This window comes from Phyllopteryx taeniolatus, chromosome 14 (genome assembly GCF_024500385.1).
Source record: "Phyllopteryx taeniolatus isolate TA_2022b chromosome 14, UOR_Ptae_1.2, whole genome shotgun sequence".
In the NCBI taxonomy this organism is placed as follows: Eukaryota; Metazoa; Chordata; class Actinopteri; order Syngnathiformes; family Syngnathidae; genus Phyllopteryx; species Phyllopteryx taeniolatus.
In genome coordinates this window covers 22,260,712-22,282,842 of record NC_084515.1, presented here as the reverse complement: position 1 = coordinate 22,282,842, position 22,131 = coordinate 22,260,712, and the positions used below count along the sequence as shown (strand labels likewise).

General features: G+C 42.4%; 1 protein-coding gene across 4 annotated transcripts in view; it reads left to right on the top strand.

Moving 5' to 3' along the window:
- The window catches only part of col15a1b (collagen, type XV, alpha 1b), a 39,057-nt gene that overhangs the window by 9,231 nt on the left and 7,695 nt on the right, over window positions 1–22,131 (top strand). The window contains exons 1-33 of one of the 4 annotated variants that reach the window (XM_061797216.1): window positions 1,729–2,247; window positions 5,350–5,537; window positions 5,945–6,154; window positions 6,741–6,893; window positions 8,345–8,419; window positions 8,800–8,898; window positions 9,237–9,348; window positions 9,488–9,528; window positions 9,619–9,783; window positions 9,878–9,904; window positions 9,985–10,047; window positions 12,181–12,258; window positions 12,400–12,462; window positions 12,540–12,692; window positions 14,674–14,727; window positions 14,864–14,890; window positions 15,010–15,147; window positions 15,219–15,278; window positions 15,350–15,385; window positions 15,499–15,540; window positions 15,723–15,785; window positions 17,531–17,566; window positions 17,679–17,762; window positions 18,334–18,399; window positions 18,772–18,807; window positions 19,118–19,180; window positions 19,353–19,442; window positions 19,821–19,856; window positions 20,041–20,094; window positions 20,163–20,219; window positions 20,310–20,360; window positions 20,790–20,834; window positions 21,973–22,054. In XM_061797216.1, the coding sequence (XP_061653200.1) occupies window positions 1,902–2,247; window positions 5,350–5,537; window positions 5,945–6,154; window positions 6,741–6,893; window positions 8,345–8,419; window positions 8,800–8,898; window positions 9,237–9,348; window positions 9,488–9,528; window positions 9,619–9,783; window positions 9,878–9,904; window positions 9,985–10,047; window positions 12,181–12,258; window positions 12,400–12,462; window positions 12,540–12,692; window positions 14,674–14,727; window positions 14,864–14,890; window positions 15,010–15,147; window positions 15,219–15,278; window positions 15,350–15,385; window positions 15,499–15,540; window positions 15,723–15,785; window positions 17,531–17,566; window positions 17,679–17,762; window positions 18,334–18,399; window positions 18,772–18,807; window positions 19,118–19,180; window positions 19,353–19,442; window positions 19,821–19,856; window positions 20,041–20,094; window positions 20,163–20,219; window positions 20,310–20,360; window positions 20,790–20,834; window positions 21,973–22,054 (2,893 nt within the window). In that variant the 5' untranslated portion in view covers window positions 1,729–1,901. Of the gene's footprint in view, window positions 1–1,728; window positions 2,248–2,443; window positions 2,595–5,349; window positions 5,538–5,944; window positions 6,155–6,740; window positions 6,894–8,344; window positions 8,420–8,799; window positions 8,899–9,236; window positions 9,349–9,487; window positions 9,529–9,618; window positions 9,784–9,877; window positions 9,905–9,984; window positions 10,048–12,180; window positions 12,259–12,399; window positions 12,463–12,539; window positions 12,693–14,673; window positions 14,728–14,863; window positions 14,891–15,009; window positions 15,148–15,218; window positions 15,279–15,349; window positions 15,386–15,498; window positions 15,541–15,722; window positions 15,786–17,530; window positions 17,567–17,678; window positions 17,763–18,333; window positions 18,400–18,771; window positions 18,808–19,117; window positions 19,181–19,352; window positions 19,443–19,820; window positions 19,857–20,040; window positions 20,095–20,162; window positions 20,220–20,309; window positions 20,361–20,789; window positions 20,835–21,972; window positions 22,055–22,131 lie in introns of those variants that run through there. The other 3 variants (XM_061797219.1, XM_061797218.1, XM_061797217.1) reach the window with 3 other exon arrangements.

The window sequence follows — 22,131 nt, the reverse complement described above, 5'->3', positions numbered from 1 at the left end:
GCAAATTTGACAAACATCCGGAACAATAATGCAAACATAACAAAGCAACAAGTATAAACAACCATATAAACATACACAAAGACAGAACTGCACATGTATGTGGACAGAGTTACCAAATTTTCTGAGCACAGGATACTAAACTCACACGTCATTGAGTTTCGGCTTGCATTGCTTTTTATGACCACTAGAGGGTAACCAAATATCAGGATGATTATGTGTTCTCAGTTTATCTGTCATGCCATAAATCCTAATAGAATAAGAATAACAAACGCCATTAACACTATTACAGTTGTAACAATTGAGACTAAAATTGAGTCTGAATACACCATTGGTATACTTTTCACTTGTGTCTGTGGTACCCCCAGTCTTTAAGGGCATTCTTTGGGCCTCAAGGATGTTTATAGTTAATAATACATTGATAGTAACTAGCGTGATTGGCTGTGACAGTAAAGCAATTAGAGTTTATTGTCAGGGCTGTTGGGTAGAGCGGAAAGCGAGAGGGAGGTGAAGGGGTTACTTTCCCTGGAATCCAGAGGCCCTAAATGGGGTCACATGGGTATGAGTCAACATGTAAATGTTCATGCTGTACCTCAAAGTGTGTATCAAAGGTGTGTGATTTGAATGATGGCTGCTTTGTGTGGATGAATTCATAAAGATAATGATTCATATATGAAATATACCCCACCCGACTATACGTCACTGTACTACCGATCCCTAACGCGACCCCTAAAGCCTACCAGACCACCCCGGACCTTTCTACTCCTCCTCTCAAACTAATCCGCCAGGATCCAAGTTTTCTCAGACTCACTAAACCCATCATCTGCTCCATTAGAGGGTATCCGACCATTCTTCCCATCATCTATTCGTGTACTCCAACAACAATGGCACCCTGGTTTCACCTTTCAGACAATTAGTCACTTCAATAACCAGTAGTTGCCACAATGACTAATGTTCTACAAAGTCTTTAGTCCACGCGGCGAGCAGTTTAGAAAATCGATGGATGGAGGTTCTACTACAATATTGTATAATCACTTCACTCGCACACCGAGTCATAGAGCCGTACTGTTTATCCTCACTAGGGTCGCGGGCATGCCGGAGCTGATTCTGGGCGAGAGGCGGGGTACACCCCGAACTGGTCGCCGGCCAATCGCAGGGCACATACAAACAAACAACCATTCGCACTCACATTCACACCTACGGGCAATTTAGAGTCTTTGATTAACCTACTGTACATGTTTTTTGGGATGCGGGAGGAAACCGGAGTACCCGGAGAAAAGCCACGCAGGCACGGGGAGAACATGCAAACTCCACACGGGCGGGGCCGGGATTCCAACCCCGCCTCCACCTCGCATCATCTAGCCCCCCCTCTCCTTTCTCTCGCCCAAAGTAAGTCACTTCAGCTGGTCACCTTGACCCTGAACCCGCGAAGTTCTGCACCAGCAGCATATACTGTAGATAGGTCTGAATTGCAGTTCATACCTACGTAAGTGTGAATAGTGTTGCCTTTTGTGGAGGGCGAGTTGGATACAGAGAGTTTTCAAAGACAGAGAGACAGCTGAAGAGATGGAACGAGTAATGAGCACTCTCTAAATTCTGCCCGTCCACACAAGTGAAGGGACAAGGGAGTGAAAATCAGCTCTGCTGTGTTGAGGAGGGCCAGAGGAGGGGGAGTCACTCATTACAGAGCGAGGCGGGGAGGGAGAGAGGCAATGGAGAGAGAGGGAGGTTAAAGAGCATGAGAGGGGATGGAGCAAGGACAGTGAGAAGGTACAAGATGGTTCACTTTTCTTGATCTGTCGGATCACTTGTTATTAACTCTGATTGTTGGTGAAGCACATCATTGCTACACTTGACAGGATCCGTCTTTTGGTCAAGACCCAGGGAGAGGTCTTGAGATCAAAATGGGAAGTCTTTGCATCGCTCTTGCTCTTTTGCTCGTCTCGTGCGTGCCTGTACGAGCTCAATGGTGGAGTTTCAGCTGGGCGAGGCCGAGGAGCAGCCCTAACCCCGCTCCTCCATCCATAACTTCACGGAGCCCTCCAAACGTGCCGGGGACAACAGCGTGGGTGGCACATGAAGACGAGACAACAGGGACCACTTTCACTCGTGCGATCCAGACTGGGATGTCTACTCTTAGCAGAGCAGGGTACACGTCTTTCCGTGGAACGCTACCTCCAGATGTTCCTACAGTTGTGATGGTCAGTAATGCCAGATCCCATTTCAAACCACTGAAACACTGGAAAACGGGTGAGTGTACAAACTGGAGGGTATTCGACAGCCGTTCAATGCTTTGAATCGTTGTTTATCAATTTATCGTTCTGGCCTCATTATTGTTGCATTTTGAGAAATGGTGTATGTGGAGTTCAGTGTGCTTTCAGTTTTGAACCAGGATCCGTAATATCCTGGGTTTGTTTGTCATTGTTGCGACTGCAACTTTTTTTCAGATTTTCAATGAGTTGCACCTAGGGCAGCGGCACGGTGAACGACTGGTTCGCAAATCCCCCTCACAGTTCTGAGGACCCGGGTTCAAATCCGGACTCACCTGTGTGGAGTTTGCATGTTCTCCCCCCCGCGCCTGTGTGGCTTTTCTCCGGGTACTCCGCTTTCCTCCCACATCCCAAAAACATGCATGCATGGGACTACGGAAAATGAATGAACGAATGAATTTAACTATAGCAGATATAGGTCAATGTTATTCCTTAATTGTAATTTTTGGAGATTTGGTTCCAAACCTCACAGGTTGCCTTTTTCAAGGCATTGAATCAATCCCAACTGGTCTGTTCTGGGTGGCCGAGAAGACGTACCGCCTCTCATCCCAAACGTGCTTGATCGGTTCATGCACAGGGCTCGTTAGGACCAGCGCTAGCCGTGCGCTAGCCCTAGCGTTCTGGCTAGCCTTGTGCGTGAAATGTCTTTTACAACAACCTCGTCTCATTGGATCGATTCAATCCACTGAGGAGGAAATGACCTGGAAGCATTCGAATATTCACAGGCTGTCTTTCCAATTGCACATTGCAAGCTAACAATGTCCACTTCAGTTTGGATTACATTTTTTTTAGCTCAAGATCCAGGTTGCGAATTGAGTTCCTCACCGGGATCAATACTTATTAAATCTCTTATTAAATCATTGCTGTATACTGTACAACATAATACAGGACAAATCAAGAATACTGGTGGCATGCTGGTTATGTGAGATAGCCGTACCCTGATGTGCTTTGCACTAAATCTTTGGGAGCCGGAGAAATCTACGGGGAGTGGGCCGAACAGCGGGACGCTTTTGTGTGGCATGACAGGGTCAAGGTGGGTTTAAAAGGTCATGTGTGGGAACGCAGAGGGGGTGGCTTTTATAAGTCGCGCCAAGCTGATCAAGCATTCATGTGGCCAACATGATGAGGATTATGTGGAGTTCGAGGGACTTTGGGGACAAATTGTGGCACAAAAGTTAGCTTGATGCCTGACAGATTTACTGTATGAAAAGATGCAAATTCTGATGAAACTTGAATTTGTTGATGAAGCAACAACCATAGTCTCCTGTGCCCAGGTGGAGGTCGTTACATTATTCTTTTTAACCAACGTGGACATGCGTAGTGGGAGGCATGGGCGCTTTCTGATACGGGCAATATGGGTAGCGGCCCAGGGCGGCATTCGGTACATTGATTTTCACTTTTACTTTGACCCTTTATAAATCAAGTTTGACTGATTATCATATTAAATTTCAAAGTACTTAAGCAGATTTCTCTGTTAACGGTTGAGTGCGATCAAGAAATAGGCACTTGGACCCAAGTGCCAGAAGCAACAGCCAAGAAAATCTGAAATTAGCACTCACCGCCCGCCCTCTAATGCTCGGCCAATGGCGAGAACATCTTTCATTACCGCGGCGAGGGAGGAGCGAGGTGGTTGCAACGAGGTGACGACAATAAAACAACCGAACAAACTTTCTTTCTTTCTTTATTTAGTGATGAATGAAGAAAAATGGTCTGCAGCAAAAAGGGCACAGTTTTTAGTTCAGGGCAAAAGGGCAGATGCTTGCGCACCACCTCGTGGCTATGCGACCACATGCCTGAGGTACAGCTTGCAGTTATGCCTACGCCCTTCTTTACAAAACAAAACATAGAAAACATTCAAGGCCCAAACACAAACACATTTCGGAATCTTAAGGAATTTAATGAAATTAGTAATACAAAAAAAAAATGAATCGAACAAACAAAAGTTTTCACAGTGTCTTGTTAATGCCGGATTCTTATATTTTTTGAGTACGTCAGTTTTAAACATATTTTTAAAAAGTGTAGACAACCACACATCTTCAAATCATTCTCCTACTCAATCCACACATTTTGAGACAATTTGTCAACAGAGTTGCTTCCAGTTATTATTCCACAACTAATGACTGCATCTGACGACAAAGTACGCGAACTTTGTTTTGTGTTTGCTTTTTGATAGCAGTGACCGCACGCCTCTGCTTTTCGTGTTTGTAACATCGCATCTATAAATGCAAAGCGTGTGTACTGTATCATGGTCTGAGGATGTTCATGATGTATAGATCTATCTATCTATCTATCTCGCACTATGACTTGAAATGACTCGAATGAGTAAGAGTAGTTTTCGGGTTAACATTGGCCTCATTGCGATTGTCCATTTGTGATGCTCGAAGTTAGGGGGAAGGATTAGGAGATGTTTTGTGTCAATAATCCAAGTCCTCACTTGGATGGCAACACAGGAATGTGTGTGCCTTATTATAGATATGAATACTGTAGCAGGGGTGATGTTGGCTGGAATGCTGAGGTGACACTTGGTCACGACGGGAGACAGGTAGTCTCAATGGTAGTGCGGAATCAAGGGAATGTTGGGCCGTCCGGTCATACACATATGCACAAAATAGCATAATTGCCAAAAACATGGGGGAATACTGTTTTTGAGGATTATGTCCTTGCGAGGCAGAGCAGCGAAGCGGAAACAGTGTCAGGATCAAATCAGGTCAACTGAAAATCTGGGTGATTCACAAGTACTTCTTGTCATTTCACTAATCTGGTCAACGAACCTGCAGTAACACCAGTAGTCGACTGGAAGATTAGAATGTTGGTTCCGACGTCTGCTTGAACAAGCAGACTTTGACAAGGAAGTCAAGTACTGACGATCCGCACCACGGCGTTATCCGGACAGATTGGTTTAATGCTCTATCGTAATTACACTTCAAGAAAAATATATGTGCAGCTGAACTGAATGCTTAAAGCGAGACATTGTATGCTTGGCATGAATCTGTAAAGACCGCTTTGTGTACATTTAATGAATGACAATGTAACCTTTTTTTACTGCAGACCTCTCAAGTTTTGCATTATCTGTCTCTGTCAGAGCAAAGCTCCGGAAGTCACCTGGATTTGACAGAGCTCATTGGCGTCCCACTCCCACCTTCTGTGTCCTTCGCTCCCGGCTTTGAGGGCTTTCCAGCGTACAACTTTGGGCCCGACGCCAATATAGGCAGGCTCACCAAGACCTTCGTGCCAGGCTCATTCTACATCGACTTTGCCATCATTGTCACGGTAACGTGAAAGAAACATATGGATTTGGAAGAAAAGAAAAAAAAAACAGAATATCATACATATATGGATAACATTTAACATTTTCATTCACAAATTAAGTTTGAAGAAGGATAAGAAAATGACGCCCCCTTGTGGTGTTGTGTGTTTACAAACCGCTTTAATTTTCCACATTTCTTGTTACTTTGTGTAACTCTGTGTCTTTATTGTCTTCAATTTTAGTTTAGGTTCTTTTCTTTAGTTGAATTATGTCTTCCAAAAGTTTGATTGATTGATTTGATTGATTGATGGCACTTTACCCTTGATATTTGTAGCATAATAGCATAGGCGGTTTGTGTCAATAACTGTAAGTTATACTTGGCTAAATAGTAACCAGCTGCAGTTTACATTTGATTTTTCATTTTCCTTAGCTGCGCCCAGCCAGCCAGAGAGGAGGCATGCTCTTCGCCATCACAGATGCCCATCAAAAGGTGGTTGAGCTGGGCTTGGCCCTCACTCCGGTCCACGCAGGTTTCCAGAGTATCTTATTGTACTACACTGACAGTGAGCAGCCATCCCATAGCCAGAAAGCTGCTGCCTTCAGTGTCCCAGACATGACGGACCAGTGGACTCGCTTCACTGTGAGTTGTTCCGCTCAGCTATTGTTTGAGAAATTGGACTGGAGTATTTCTCGCCTGATTTGATTTTGACAACTACATGCAAACTAATGCTGACATACATGTTACTATAGCTATCCTTAAGATTCTATAAATGATTACTTGGACAACAAAACAAAATGGTTTTTAACATATGTAAATGAAAATACATAACTATAAGGTATTGGAAATTTAGAGGTGGCGCGGTGGACAACTGGTGTTGCCCGCAGGTGTGAATGTGAGTGCGAATGGTTGCTTGTTTCTATGTGCCCTGCGATTGGCCGGCGACCAGTTCAGGGCGTTCCCCACCTGTTGCCAGAAGATAGGTGGGATAGGCTCCGGCGCACCCGCGACCCTGGTGAGGATGAGTGCTCCAGAAAATGGATGGATGGATGGATGCGAGTAGAGGTTCGGCTTATTTGGTTGAAAAATGAAAAGTAGGATTACTGCAATTGTTTCCGTGTGTGCGTCAGTGAATTCCAAAGTGCTGAGCAAGTTTGAGTATTTAAAAAAAAAAATAAAACAATGATTGCTATTTTTAAATCATGAATGCGTCTCTTTGTCACGATAGGTTGTGGTGGAACACAATGAGGTGCGTCTCTACATGGATTGCGGCGAAGCCGAGAGGACGACTTTCCATCGAAGGCCAGAAAGGCTCACTTTCTCACACAACTCTGGCATTTTTGTTGCAAATGCAGGGAGCACGGGACTTGAGAAGTTTGTGGTAAGTGGAAAATAACCGCATGTACTGTAAACACTATTGGCATTGTGTGTGTGTGTGTGTAGGCACGTGCACACATAGCCACTAACATCTGCCCCATTGGCCTGAACCAAAACAGTTCCCTTTTTGCTGCAGACCATTTTTTTCATTCATCAATATAAAACATAATCATAATAATAACTAATAATAATACTTACCCAATCTATTATCAATTTTACCCAAAGGGTTTTGAAATTTGACAGGCATTTATTTGAGTCCTTGGGAGAATTGTACATATACTCCCACCTTGCCCCCCACCTGTCATTCGGACAGGGGTGTGTTGACTTTTATATGCAATGAAGCCTCCGTTCACCTCCTTTGTTGATTTTTGCATGATTGACTGTGTTGATTGTGTTAACAGAAAATTACTAGATAAGTTAAATACGAATGAGCTGATTGGGTGGAAAATAAGGGAACATGTCAGACGAGGAAAATACATTGCTTATCAGTTGTACAGTATATTCAACAAACGTCCATTGCAGCTTTGCAGCCGGACCGAAAATATGTCACGACCACCGAGGAGCCTCGGGAACGTGAATGTCTATTGCGTAGATTTTGTTGACGTTTTTGAAGCTCAAATAGAGAGCGGATGTAAGTGGGAGTAGAGTGGGTTCAGATGTGGAAACGGGGAGCGGACGGGGGGGAGGAAGATGTTGCCGAAGGAGGAAGTCTGACATGCCATTAAGACTTAGTTTAGGTCAGATCAAAGGCATTCCAAACTTGTATACATACACAAGTTGAAGGCGCTTTTCTGTTCCAGCATGATTGTGCCCCAACGCACCAAGAAAGGTCCATAAAGATACGCTCGGATGAATTTGGTGTGGAAGAACTTAACCCCAATTAAGCACTTTTGGATGAACTGTCGGTACAACTTGTGGATGAATGGACAAAAAAAAAAAATCCCACAGACACAATCTAACATCGGAAGAGATGAAAGAGATGTAGTTGTTATCGTTGTATGGGGGAGCAACTATTTTATTCAATTTGTAGGTGTACGCCACATGGCCCGATCTGCTCTTTCAAATCGAACTCGAAAAGCCCAACCATCTTGTCGGAAAGGTGGCTTCATGATAGTCTTCGTAAATGCAATTATTTTTCATCAATGCCAAAATAGAATTGCCATAGCATTGTTGTTCTGTCCATGAGCTTGCATGGATTAATTAGACTACAATTACTTCTTCAATCCATCAATAGTTACTTTTGCAGCATCAATATCTCTCACCAAACGGTAATTTATAGCTGGTGATTCAACCAGAGTTCAATTGCCCTGCTGCTCCTTGTGACTCGTTGTTGCTTCTTAAGACGTGATCAAGAAGAATCTCTCGTGATTGCACGAGAATCCTTTTGTAGTGTACGTTGAGCCATTCATCTTTCATCGTGTAAGCATTGATACGGTCGATGTCGTTTTTCTAAAGGGATCCATTCAGCAGCTGGTAATCAAAGATGATCCCAGAGCAGCTGAGGAACAGTGTGAGGACGACGACCCTGATGTGAGAAATCTACACCGTACAATACATCCAGTTGTTCTCTCCGTTGCCACATGACCTGACTCGGTGGGGGGGAAAAAATATCATTCACTCATAAGAAAAATGGGAACTTCTTTGAAATAGTGATATCACTGCTATCACTATATAACTACACAATGAATGATTCAATACGTTTGTTCAATTCCTCAAGTCCTAATTCAATAATGTCATCACTCCATAACAATGTGTGAGGTTGCGTGACACTTTCGTTCCATTCTTAATTTTTTTTCTGGTTTCCTTCAATAACTGGTTAAGTCCTAGTTACTGTACTGCACTAATTGTACCGCATTGTAATTAGTTGCTTGTGTGTTTGTATTTCCTTTACCTGTATGTCATTGTTGAAGGCTTCTGGATATGCCAGTGGCGATGATGGTCTGGATGACAGAGAGACAGAAGAAGAAAAGATCAAGAAAACAGAAGGAAGGAAGCATGGGACAGCACAGGTATACATCAAATAGTTTCCGCTGCATCGTAGGATTTTGGTTGACGACACACACTATAAACAGAGAGGTACTGTGTGTGTGTGTGTTTTTTTTTTTTTTTTAATCAATGTTTTGAATTCATTGTGGTGCGGATGATGATGGAAAATGGGAGCTCTTTTGGCTTGGAGAACACCTAGGCCGAAAAACTGAGAAACCACAAGGAAGTTCGCACTTGTCTCTCATTCAGTTGCTAATTCACCTGCTAATAGCTCTCCGCGAGGAGCTGAGACCAGAGATCCATGAACAGTATATCCATCTGTCTGTCTTATTTGATTTGACCTACGAATACTTTCTTTCAGGAAAATACTGCTCCAATTAGACAGCCACCCACAGAGGCACCAAAGTTGGAGAGTGACAAATATTCAAGTCACCAGACCGCAATGGAGGCCAACCAGGAGGTCTTGCTAAGAGGTCAAATAAATCAATGTTACATCTTGGACTTTTTGTTTTTGTTCGAACTAATACAAGTGTTTCCTTCTGATTTGTCACGACTTTGAATGGAATAAGTTTGAGTTATTGTGATCATCATTTTGTAACTTGTCATTTTTAGGGCCTCAACAGACAGACGAGCCCGGGGAAGCATCTGAAGATGTCAGTCTAGATTCTTTATTATATTCTTTAAAGCTAAACTTTAGTGTGTCTTTATCGGAATGAAAAAATATGTCAACACTTAAATCTTAGGTTGTTGTCAAGCACACCTTAAAAGGAGAGCCAGGGGAGCCTGGACCACCAGGCTCACCTGGCCCGCCAGGGCCCACTCTTCTACCTAAGCAAACTCACCCTGGGTCAAGGGGTCCACAAGGTCCACCAGGAATCCCTGGAAAGCCGGGGAGAGATGGACAGCAGGTTTGTGTATTAGACATCAAGTTTGCAGAACTTCTGTCACGTGAATAAATCCCACGCAGATGTGTTCATGTACATTTCACCAACTATTTTACAGGGAATGAAGGGGGACAACGGCGATGCAGTACGATTTCTATTACTTCTTTGTTATCATTGACATGCTTTACGTTATAATTCGTTATGAAACCGTGATTGTACTTCCAGGGTCAGAGAGGACCTCAAGGATTTCCAGGTTTGGATGGAGATGTTGGAGTCAAAGGAGATAAGGTATAGCCAATTGACCATCATTCATTCATTCATTCATTTTCCATACCACTTGTCCTCACTAGGGGCACGGGCGTGCTGGAGCCTATCCCAACCAACTTTGGGTTTGAGGCGGGGTACACCCTGAACCGGTCGCCAGCCAATCGCAGGGCACATATAAACAAACAACCACTTGCACTCACATTCACACTTACGGGCAATTTCTTCAGTCTTCAATGAACCTGCCGTGCATGCTTTTGGAATGTGAGGCGGATGTGCCAACCAGTTGCCCACCGTGCCGCCATTTATATTTCAATGATTATATTTTTGTCTGTTGTTTACTGTTTGTTTCCTCCAACAGCACCCAACCTGTTCGAAAACAACTTGTTGTATTTTTGTAAGGTATGAGTCTGAGGCACGCCTCACTTTAAGAGCGCCAGGGCAAGCAAGCAAAATGTATCTTTCCGACCTTTAACACACACAGGCTACAAAGTGTGCTACAAGAAATACGCCAGGTACACAAGATGCAAAAAGTTACATTCAAAAAAAAAAAAAACCTAGAATAGGTTCAAATTATTTAAAGGAAATGTTATAAGGCTTCAAATCATTTCTAAAACTTTCCTCTAAGTCTGCAAATCTTAGCAAAGATGCTAAAGGATTCCTCAGTTTGAGAACGAGTTCAGTAAACCCTTGTTTATCATAGGGGTTATAGTCCAGAAAACCCCCACAGTAAATGAAATACGCCAAGTAGAAACACATTATTTAATATATTACTATATAAAAGTTTCATATTCGCATTTCAGCATTTTCTCCCCGGTTTCCTCCCGCCTCCCGCCCGAAGATAGCTGGGATGGGCTCCAGCACGCCCGCGACCCGCGTGATGATAAGCGGCACAGAAAATGGACGGATGGATATTTGCATTTCAATGGCAATTTGTGGCGGCACAGTGGATGACTGGTTAGAGCGTCAGCCTCACAGTTCTGAGGTGCGGGGTTCAATCCCCGTCCCCGCCTGTGTGGAGTTTGCATGTTCTCCCCGTGCCTGCGTGGGTTTTCTCCGGGCACTCCGGTTTCCTCCCACATCCCAAAAACATGCATTAATTGGAGACTCTAAATTGCCGTAGGCATGACTGTGAGTGCGAATGGTTGTTTGTTTCTATGTGCCCTGCGATTGGCTGGCAACCAGTTCAGGGTGTACCCCGCCTCCTGCCCGATGACAGCTGGGATAGGCTCCAGCATGCCCGCGACCCTAGTGAGGAGAAGCGGCTCCGAAAATGGATGGATGGATGGCAATTTGTGAAACTGCACTTTAGAGAGGTGCAGGTACTTTCTTAGTCCATTTGAGGTCACCAGCAACTCACCCGAAGCACATGCCTAATTAGCACGCCCTGTTTGCGTGATGTCGTCAGCCCGTGCAGACATGGTATGAGCAGGCCATTTCCCGAGTTAACCATTTACACGACTCCGCACAGCAGAGGGAGGAGTACATTGGCAGAGTTCAGTTCAACTGAGAAAGGAACGAATCACTTCATAGAGTGATTGCATATAGTCGTTTCAAAAGATTTGTCGGTTTGCAAACAACACAACAAAACGACTCGAGACCCTGCTACTGCTCTGCTTGGGGGGAAAAAGAAAATGCAAAACGCTTGGTACACAAATGCACAGTGACACTCTTGAATTCAGAATCAGAATCAGAATCAGAATCAGAATCATCTTTATTTGCCAAGTATGTCCAAAACACACAAGGAATTTGTCTCCGGTAGTTGGAGCCGCTCTAGTACAACAGATTTACAGAACACTTTGGAGACATAAAGACATTGACAAAAAACAACAACAACTTTTAATATTTTCAAAGCACACGCACGCCTGCGTACCACGTATGTGCACCCCTGATCGTAAAGCATCAACACAATGCTTCTAGCATGTACACAGTCATGAGCCCATGTTACATAAAGAACTGTATTCAGTTGTTAAATTATTCAGCAAAAAACAAAATACCTTCACATAAGTATTATGTAGAATACTAGCCTAAGGAACCCGTTAGTGACAAAGTGACAATACACTCTAAGAGGAGGCTCACTATCACACCTTGAAAGCACCTGTTCCAAAAGATTGCTCACTTTTTTTTTTATTTTCTTCTTCACATCCCTACCTTCAGGGAGATCCTGGAGTTGGTTTGCCCGGCCCACCGGGCCATCCTGGGCCTCCAGGACCACCAAGATCACGCAGTGTATCTGTAAGTATTGTGTATTGTCGCCCGAAGAGAAGCGCGCCCACGACCCGCATGAGGAGAAGCGGAACGGAAGATGAATGAATGAATGTGTGTGCGTGCGTGCATGTGTGTGTGTGTTCTCTGTTGGTCTGTGTTTTTCTGCAGTATGGAGAAGATGCCCTGGGTTCCGGCTTTGAGGACCCGGACAGCGATACAGAGCTCATTAGGGTAAAGGTAGCGCTGTAAAATACAGTGCACGTGGTTGATCACCAACACAATTAAATAGATCCCACTGTGTTCCCCAGGGTCCTCCTGGAGCACCTGGGCCACCAGGACCACCCGGTCCCCCTGGGACCAACCCTTCATCAGCTGACATTGTTGAGGGCCTCTCTCACACATACACTGGGCCACATGGTGCCCCTGGTAAAAATGGACTCAAAGGCCAACCAGGAATCCCAGTAAGTCACCTCAAAAAAAAAATATATATATATATATATATATATATATATATATATATATATATATATAAAACTGACGATATTTTTTTTCTCAGAGAGTGTATAAAAGAACTGCTGTAGTGTGTCATGCCTAGCCAAATGGCGACGGAAGATGAAGCTTGCAACTTAGGACAACATACAAATATTTTTTGAAAAAAAGATCACAAGCTCCATTAATACTTTTTATCGATGTATTAATTGTATTGCAGTTCAATTGCTAGCTCCTCCTTTGGTCACCTCCCACCACCGATATGCCGCCTTCCTCATTCTCGTTGTCCATTGTGATGATGCGACTGGTTTGACATGATCTGCTAAATGACATCACTCAATATGGAGCTGAACACAAACACGCATGCTATCTCAGTTTGAGCATACATTTCTCTTATTTAACATTTCCACAAATCTTTTTTTTTTTTTTTTAAATTATGTTCTCAGTGAACACATTGTTCCAAGGCGTACTGAAGAAAACAATACTACCGAATTAAATAAATAGGTCTGCCTTGGAATTTAAGTGTTTCTGAAAACAGAGGAATAAGAGGAATCTTTGATGACTTGTCAGCTTTCCATTAAGGATGAAAAAAAACAATGCACTGCTTCGTGCTGCAGTTCATCTGACAAGACCGTAAACAGAGTGGATATGTGCTCTGGATTTGAAATGCTTCGATGCCGGGATGAAGCTCGGCAACAAATCGCAAGTTTTGAGGGAGTGTACAATTGACACGCTGACTGCAGGAATGTCCAAAGTGCATTTTTCTACCGTAAACCATCCCCAAAGGTGTTTCAGAGAAGTAAGCGGCACATCCAACATGGTCTGGAAGACGACCATGTATGTGGTCGTAGGGGTGAGCCAAACAGTAAAAGTGCACATTTTAGAGTCCAAACTAAAGCACGCCTGTTCAATATTCATGCCGTGAAATTAGCATCTTGATATGCTGATATGATATATGGTATGATGTGGATGGATTATCTTGGCAAAAGAGAAGTGATCACCAACTGATTTGTGAACAGAATTTGAGAGAAACAGGCATTTTGTGTACATACATGAAGTCTAAGATCTTAGAGTTCAGCTCATGAAAAATGGGAGAGAAAAAAAATGTGTTCAGTGTGATAACTACCCGTACTTTCTCGTGTATAATGCACATTCTCTTCCCCCCAAGAAATCTTCAAAAGTCAATAGTGCACATGATACATCGGTATAGTAAAAGTTAGAAAATTCCTTAAAAGTGAAATGAAGCGTACGAGTAGATGTGTCTTAGAAAACTATTAATTAGTTTTAAATCTTGAGATTTTATAAGTTTAAATAATATTTAGATTCACATTTAAAATGCCCGCGATTGGCTGGGGACCAGTTCAGAAGGTACCCTGCCTCTCATTCGAAGATAGTTGGGATAGGCTCCAGCACGCCCGCGACCCTAAGGATAAGCGGTGCAGAAAATGGATTGATGGATGGACATTTAAAAATGTCGTCACAATGATGTCAACAATGACGTCAAAATGTTGGCTCGCGAGCACAACATTTCCCATTGTGCCTAGCGCCGTTGTATAGTTGTTAAAATGCTGCTTTAAGTCAGTTAGTCCCCTAATACCATAAATAGCTGTAATAATGTGAATGTTAATAGAGCTTATGCATGTTTATCCGCTCTCTGGAGCTTTTGTTGTGTCTTAACTATTTTTTTTTATTATCTTGCACCGGGAGTGAACATGTTATCTGGGCACATGACTTCTCTAGGCGGTGCGCATTATACTCGAGAGTGTATTATACAGTATCTTTACGGTAAATTCCTCTTTTATTTAATGCTGTCTATGGTCAAGTGTTTCCTGAAACACCTCATTTCTGGTGGGCAATGTTGACAAGCATCATGTCATCACCGTCATACCACTCTATTTCTATTTTTATTTTTATCATTGTGTTGCCCATTTCAGTCTGTGTTTGTTTGATTAGGGTCTAGCAGGAAACGATGGGGCTCCAGGACTCCCTGGAGCTGTGGGAGAAAAGGTAAGCGCACAAATATATACACAAAAAAAAAAATACCTCAATACTATGGTACGTAACCTTCCTCGAATAAGCCGATGCTGGATTTGGGAGACTTATGCAAAGACACTGTTTTTGTCCTTTCCCATGAAATTTATAGGGTGACAGAGGTTTACCTGGACCAAAGGTAATTATGCTTATTCCATGTAGTATAGCCGTAGGCCATTTCAGAGTGTGTACTTTGGTTTAAAAAGTGACAAACCATTGTTAAGTAAATAATGTTTGCATTCCTCTTGAACTCCACAGGGTGAATGTGGATCGGCAGGCAATGCAGGGTCTCGGGGACCTCAAGGGATCAGCGGTCCACCAGGAAAAAGTGGCCCACCGGGTCCACCGGGACCCCCTGGTCCCCCCAGTCCAGCAGAAACCAAATTCTTTGCTGAGGTGCTGACCTCGTCTTTCTTTCTTTGTTTTTCAATTTCACTGCGTTACCTAACATCTGACTTTCTTTTCAGGATATGGAGGGATCTGGCAAGAGCGACATGCTCATTGGAGCAAGAGTCCCGGGTCCACAGGTCAGTGTGATTTGGTGGGTCTCGTAAAGTTTGTGCTGTATTTTGTTATAAATGTCCATTCCATTGTTTAGGGTGCACCTGGTCTTCCCGGTTCACAAGGTCCCAAGGTTGTATGATTCGTCTACTACTGCATTATGTATTTGTAGTACTGAAGATCTCATGCAGTTACTCGTTGGTATTGTGATATAAACATTTCTGTTCTCTGTAACGTCTTTTCTAGGGTGAGGTCGGAGCCCCAGGTCCACCGGGGCCCTCCATCAAGGTACAACTCTATCCTCGCACTATTACTGTTTTTCTTGTTTATTTGCCAAATTAGTAATTAAATAAGAATATATTTAGATATTTGTTTGACAGATATTCACGCTGGTATATTAAACTGAAAGTACTGATATTGTTTATCTGATTGCGGTTATTCATTCAGTTTCCTCCGTTGGTTTATTGCAGGGTGAAAGAGGTGACCCGGGAACCGTGGGTTTGCAGGGCCCTGCTGGACTACCAGGTCCCAGGGTACGTATATAGCAGACAACAATTAAAAGAATCTGACTGTTAGTACAATGGAACCTCCAAAGGCAAACTTTGTTTATCGTGGGACGCTGGTCAACCGCCTATTTGTTTGTATTTAGGATAGATAGAAAAATAGTTGTCTTCATTCCAGAGTCAAAAGTGTCGGCAACATCAACCTTAAAAATGCAGGTAATCATTCATATAACATTTGAACACGCTTAACTGTAATACATACAAGTGTAAAAGGTAGTGCTGTAATCACAGAATAAAGAGATTAAAAACTGTGTTTCACTCTTGACACGTGACACACAGTGGATATAAAAAGTCTACACACCCCTGTTCAAATGCCAGGTTTTTGTGATGTCAAAAAGGACACCCAGCTAAATTGTTTAAAAATGTTTCTCTGTTAATGAGACATGAAACCTGTACAACTCAACTGGAAAAAAATCTCATAAGGGGACACAAAAATATATATAAGTAAGCATAAATATGCACACCCTTAACTAATACGTTGTTGTAGCACCTTTGGCTTATATTGCAGCATTCAGGCTTTTGGTGTAAGAGTCTATCGGTCTGGGAAATCTTGACGGCAATATTGGCTCACTCTTGTTTGCGAAAAAGCTCAGCTTGTGAGGGCATCTTCTGTGCACGGCCCCACAGATGTTTAGTGGAATTGTTCATAAGTCCTCGCACCTTGACTGAAGACCCACAGCATGATGCTGCCACCACCGTGCTTCACTGTTTGGCGTTCTTTTGGTTATCAGCAGTGTTGTGTTTGCGCCAACATACCTTTTGGAATTATGGTCATAAAGTTCAACCTTGAATATATTACCCCATAGCCAATGAAGAAGACAGGAGATTGTTGTCACATGTACTTAAAAGCCAGTATTTGTCCCAAAAAATTCCTTGTTGTTGCTGTCGGCCTCTTGCCAGCTTCCCTGACCAGTTTTCTTCTCGTCTTTTTTTTTCATCAATTTTGGAGGAACGTCCAGTTCTTGCTAATGCTAATTCTTACTGTTGTGCCATTTTTTTTTCCTCCACTTGATGATGACTGTCTGTACAGTGTTCCATGGAATACACAGTATTATACATAGTACCTGTATATGATGCCTCCGAATTTTTGTTAAAAAAATGTCCAGTTTTTTTTCAATTGAGTTGTGCAGGTTATAGGTGACCCAGAACACGTTTTGAAATGATTTATCTTGGTCTCATCTTTTTTGAAAAGAAAAAAAAATGGCATTTGAACAAGGTCGTGTGGACTTTTAATGGCCACTTTAGTGCAAAGGAAGGCTCGAACCGACAATCGAGACGACTCACTTTCATAACTGCACTTTTTTTGTAATCCGAAAGTGCACAGAATTTGACCACTGTGTATTAAACGGAAATACAATAACTCACCCTTAATGTTAACGATTCACAAGCGACATGGTTCGGTGTCTTGCCCAACGACACTTCGACATGCAAACAGTCGTAGACAGGGCGAAGGGTCACCGGACAACCCGCTCTACCTACTGAGCCACAGCCTTACTTAACGTATTCTTAAAACTGTTTGTCAAAGCTGACAATGGCTCACATGGCCATGAATCTAATAATGGCAATTATCAGTTGCTATTTTTGCTATTATTCATGGTATCGGACTCACTTACCTAACCTTCAAACCATTTTCATCTAAATACGCAATACATTATAATTCAATTGTTCTTTCCAGCACACGCACAGGTTTCACTAACGATTTTCTTTACACACAGGGGGTTAAAGGAGAAAAGGGTAGGCCAGGGGAAAAGGTAAGGTTTATCCCTTGGGTGCCTTATTTCCAACTACAGTATTGTCTTTCATTTTTTTCTGATCTAACCAATATATATACATAAATGAACAGTCGTCTCTGTGTCCTGCAAGGGTGATTGTGGTGCAGATGGTCTCGACATCACAGGACCACCTGGGCCTCCCGGACCTCCTGGACCTGTCATTAATCTGACAGATGTATGCACACCAATTCTCCATCCATTTTCTTTTTATTCCACCTATCCTAGATGAGGCAAGATACTGTATATTACAGACGTTTCACCAATCAGAGGGAGGACACATAAAGACAGAGAGAACTATGCTCAGACACTTTAGAATCTTCTATTAATCAGACATACATATTTCTGAACTGTGGGAGCAAGCTGGTGTATTACGAGGAGGGTGACGTGCGTCCTGTCATGTGCTAGTACAATTGATTGTTCAATTCAAATACTGTACGCGATATTATAATGAGCACCTCAATACAGCGTTCCCCGTCAGAAAATGACATACCTGTAATTTGAAATACCCACATCTGAATAACTACATGCCCGAGCCAAACTAGATTCAATAAATAGGCTTCACGTTGAAAAATAAAAGGTTTGTTTATCAAAATCGATCACCTACTTTTCAGTGCAGCGACCACTGATCGGGTGTGTGCCAATTAACACATGCATATTTTCTCCCAGGTTGATAGGGTTGTGCAGCACATCCAGTCAAACTGGATTAAATACCAACTTTTCTCATGTGTACTATATTCTGTCTGCAGTTGCTCCTCAATGTCACAGAGAATATATTCAATTTCACAGAGATCAGAGGACCACCAGGGCCGTTGGTAAGTAGCAAAATACATGCAATATATGAATACAAAGTGAATACATTTCTTATGCTCCATGCTCACTTCTCCAAACAAGGCTGGAAATAAAATAAATATATATATTTACTTTATGAAAGAATGTTAAATCATCGCAAGCATTGTTCAATAAATCTGTGATGTTGAAGCCTCTCCTTCCAGTGCCATATGCTACCAGGGTACACTGCATCATTTGTATGATGTATGTTTGAAATGCTTTGGTTTTTGGTTAATTATGATGAGCCTGCATTTGTTAGGAAGGATAATGAATACGATTCTGCTTTTGCTTTGATGCGTGTACATACTGATGCATGCAATTGCGCTTGTTTGTGTGTGTTATACTGCATGTTGCAGGGACCCGAGGGCTTGCCTGGTAAAGCTGGATTTCCTGTAAGACAATTTTCAGACATGTCCACTTAATTCTAGGAAGAAATATGTGCTGCGTATTTGTGCATAGCTATATTCCAAAAAAAAAAATAACATCATTTTCATAATTGTTTGTGCCGTCATTGGACTTCCAGAACAGGTCCAATTCAGCAATAGCCGGAAATGTTATCTGTGTTTCTGCTTCATAGCTATAGGATATTATCCTAATAATTTGAAACAATAAAAAAAGTCATCTTTTGAAGATGATTTCCCGTCCAACTCGCCTTTTGTCATTTTTTTTTTTTTTTTGTTATTGTTGTAATTTTACCTGTAGGGCCCCAGAGGACCAAAGGGAGACATGGGCCCTCCAGGTGTCCAGGGGCCAGCAGGGCTCAAGGTGAGCGAACAGACCTCTGTATTGCTTAATGAGTATTGCAATGGCGAAAAAATACTGGTACATGATAATAAAAAATAAAAAAAATCATTTTACTTAAAATCAACATAATCTTATTGACCACATGAATTTACAAATGTGACAAATATGGTGTCTATTTCCTCTGTGTTAACAGGGAGCAAAGGGAGAGCCAGGTGTGACCATTGCTGCAGATGGATCATTTTTATCTCCACCAAGAGGCCCCCATGGGCCCAAAGGCATCAAGGTTGTCCTTCACTCCATTTTTTTTATTTAGTACAGTATGCTCAAAAGTAGTATTTATTTTAGGGCTGTCAATCCATTTATATATTTATTTTTTAAATGAGCAAATCCTAGCAATTCTAGCAATCAAGCGGGTCCCTCATATAACTGGCATGTGGCTTTGTTCAGAAGTAACAGGTCAGGTCAGGTCAGGTCAGAAACAGCCCCTAACCCTAATTTATGGAATATGTTATAATTTAGAGCATTAGATAGTCCCAATCAGTAAAATGACCCCTCTCTTTAATTGAAGAAGGATGAATGTATTGAACTCACAGAGAGTAGAAGAATATTAGAGCCAAATCAATCTCATTTTTCCACTATACAGTATATTTTCTTTTGACAGGGTGCTCGTGGATTGCATGGACCTGCAGGACCCATTGTAAGTTCATCAGAATTGACACAACGAGTATTAAATGAACATTTATCGTCATCATGGAAAGCTACACACATGTGCTCTGTGTATTTATTTTGGTTCTAGACGCCAGAAAATGTTCTTGATTCGATTGCTCCATTTCTCAAGACAAAGATACAAAGACATCTGCTGTATGATGTGTGTTTCTTAGGGCCCGCATGGACCTCCTGGACAAAAAGGAGAATATGGATTCCCTGGACGTTCTGTAAGTTATCTATACCTTGTGTGTGGTGGATTTCAAAACTCCCAAAAAACGTTTTTCTCCGGTGACAGGGACGACCTGGAATGCCCGGTAGGAAAGGGGAAAGAGGAGATTCTGTTGGCCGACCAGTAAGAGAAAACAGTCTGTTCTTACGTACATCATTACGAAATATTAGTTGTATAAAAATTCAAAAGAACATTTGAATGTCATATTCTCAGGGACCCCCTGGTCCACCTGGACTTCCAGGAAGAATTCTTGGATTGAATGGAGTAAGTGTTGATTTTGAAATTGTTCTTTATCGTTCTTGACTGAACTGGGAAGATGAAAATGCCAACACATTTTTAAACTAGCCATTCACAGTTATTCCATGAACTGTTCGAGAGGTATCGTGACCTGTTCAGTGGACCCGTTCTGAACACTGCAAACCCTCTCCCCATGCAGTACCTATATTGACAAATACGTATTTACCGCTGCGCTTCAACCCAATCTGTTATAGCCATTAAGTGTACAGCTTTGAACAAATTCAAATTTTAACTTTTTATATCTTGACATATCAATCAATTGGGACTCTCACTGTTCCTCGCTCGTTGTGCGATTATCGTTGATCCTTTCCGCTTCCATTTTTTGTTCCATTTGTGGAGCCGTGCCAAGTGATGATTCCATTTTTCCCAAGCTGATAACATGCTCTTCTTTTAAAGACAGTGTTCCCCATGCGCCCCAGACCGCACTGCAAAAAGGGAAGAGTAAGTCTGAGTCAGACCATCTGATTGGTCCGTTTCGGTTCGAAATAGGTGACCATCCGATGGTTCTGTTGGGGAGTGGATAGAGCAGCATGGCAGCTCTCTGGGCACCCCTTGTTGTCTCCCCCAATTCCTTCGTTTCTTGACCTCATCTTCCTCATTCCATTTATCAGACTCATTTTTCTGTGGCGTTGGGTGTGTGGGAAAGATTCCCCTAACTCTTCTCTGTGGTCCCTGTTCAAAACTAAATTCTTTGGTGAATTCCAATCAACTAAATTGGGTCATTAACCAGACTTTGTTTAAACAATGCGGAACATTTCTGATTGGTATTCAGCTGTTATTGAATTGACTGTCTTGGGTGTGGTGCAAGGTCTCCTCTTCAAATGTATCTAACCTTTCATTACCATGACGACTGGTGACAGAGCTAGTGTAGAGTACGTGACCAAGCAAGACAGCAAGTTGGCAAGTTTGTCTGCACAGGTCGCCCATGTCCGAAACCCGCCCCTGATCTTACACTTATCTGTGCTAACACTGCAGCTGCGCTTGCATTTTAATCTTCGCCATGATAGTGTATCTGTGGAGTCCGTCATGGGACTCACTCGATAACTTCACAAACAACAACCATTCATGTCAATAATCTGTAATATCCTTTGGTCAATAAGAACATCTCCTCATTGTGCCAGATATAGCAGAGAATCTTCCTCAAACAATCATGATAAAGCGGAGCAAAATCTTCTTTGTGCCTAGCAACTATGTGAAAAGATACTGGAGATACAGTTTTAAAGACATACAGTACTTTATTGACCTACGGGAGTACATTTATACATTTGCCTCCACATGCGGTACAGCCTTCAGCCAAAAAATATTTTACACCTCAGAGCCTTAACACAAAATACGTTTGTTGTGACTTTACAGGACCCACGATTAATAAAGCTGCGTTTTCAATGTCCGAACCTTTTGTATGCATTTGATGTGTGAATCATAGGAGAAACAACCACGTTTATCATGCGCAATAATTAACAATTCAGGGTGCTGCGTGTGTGTGTGTGCGTGCGCGCGTATGTATGTGCGTGCGTGCATGTAAACATGGTGACAATTACATACTGTATTTGAATGCTAATGAGTATAATATTTTGTGTAGGATTCGAATAACGGGGTCAATATTGTTGAAGCTAAAGGAGAAAAAGGAGAGGTTGGAATACCTGGAGAGCCAGGGACACCTGGTAAGACCTTTAATATAGCTCATTAGTCAGCCATTTTTCTATTTCCTATGAATTGTATTTGATTTTATTTGTGTAAG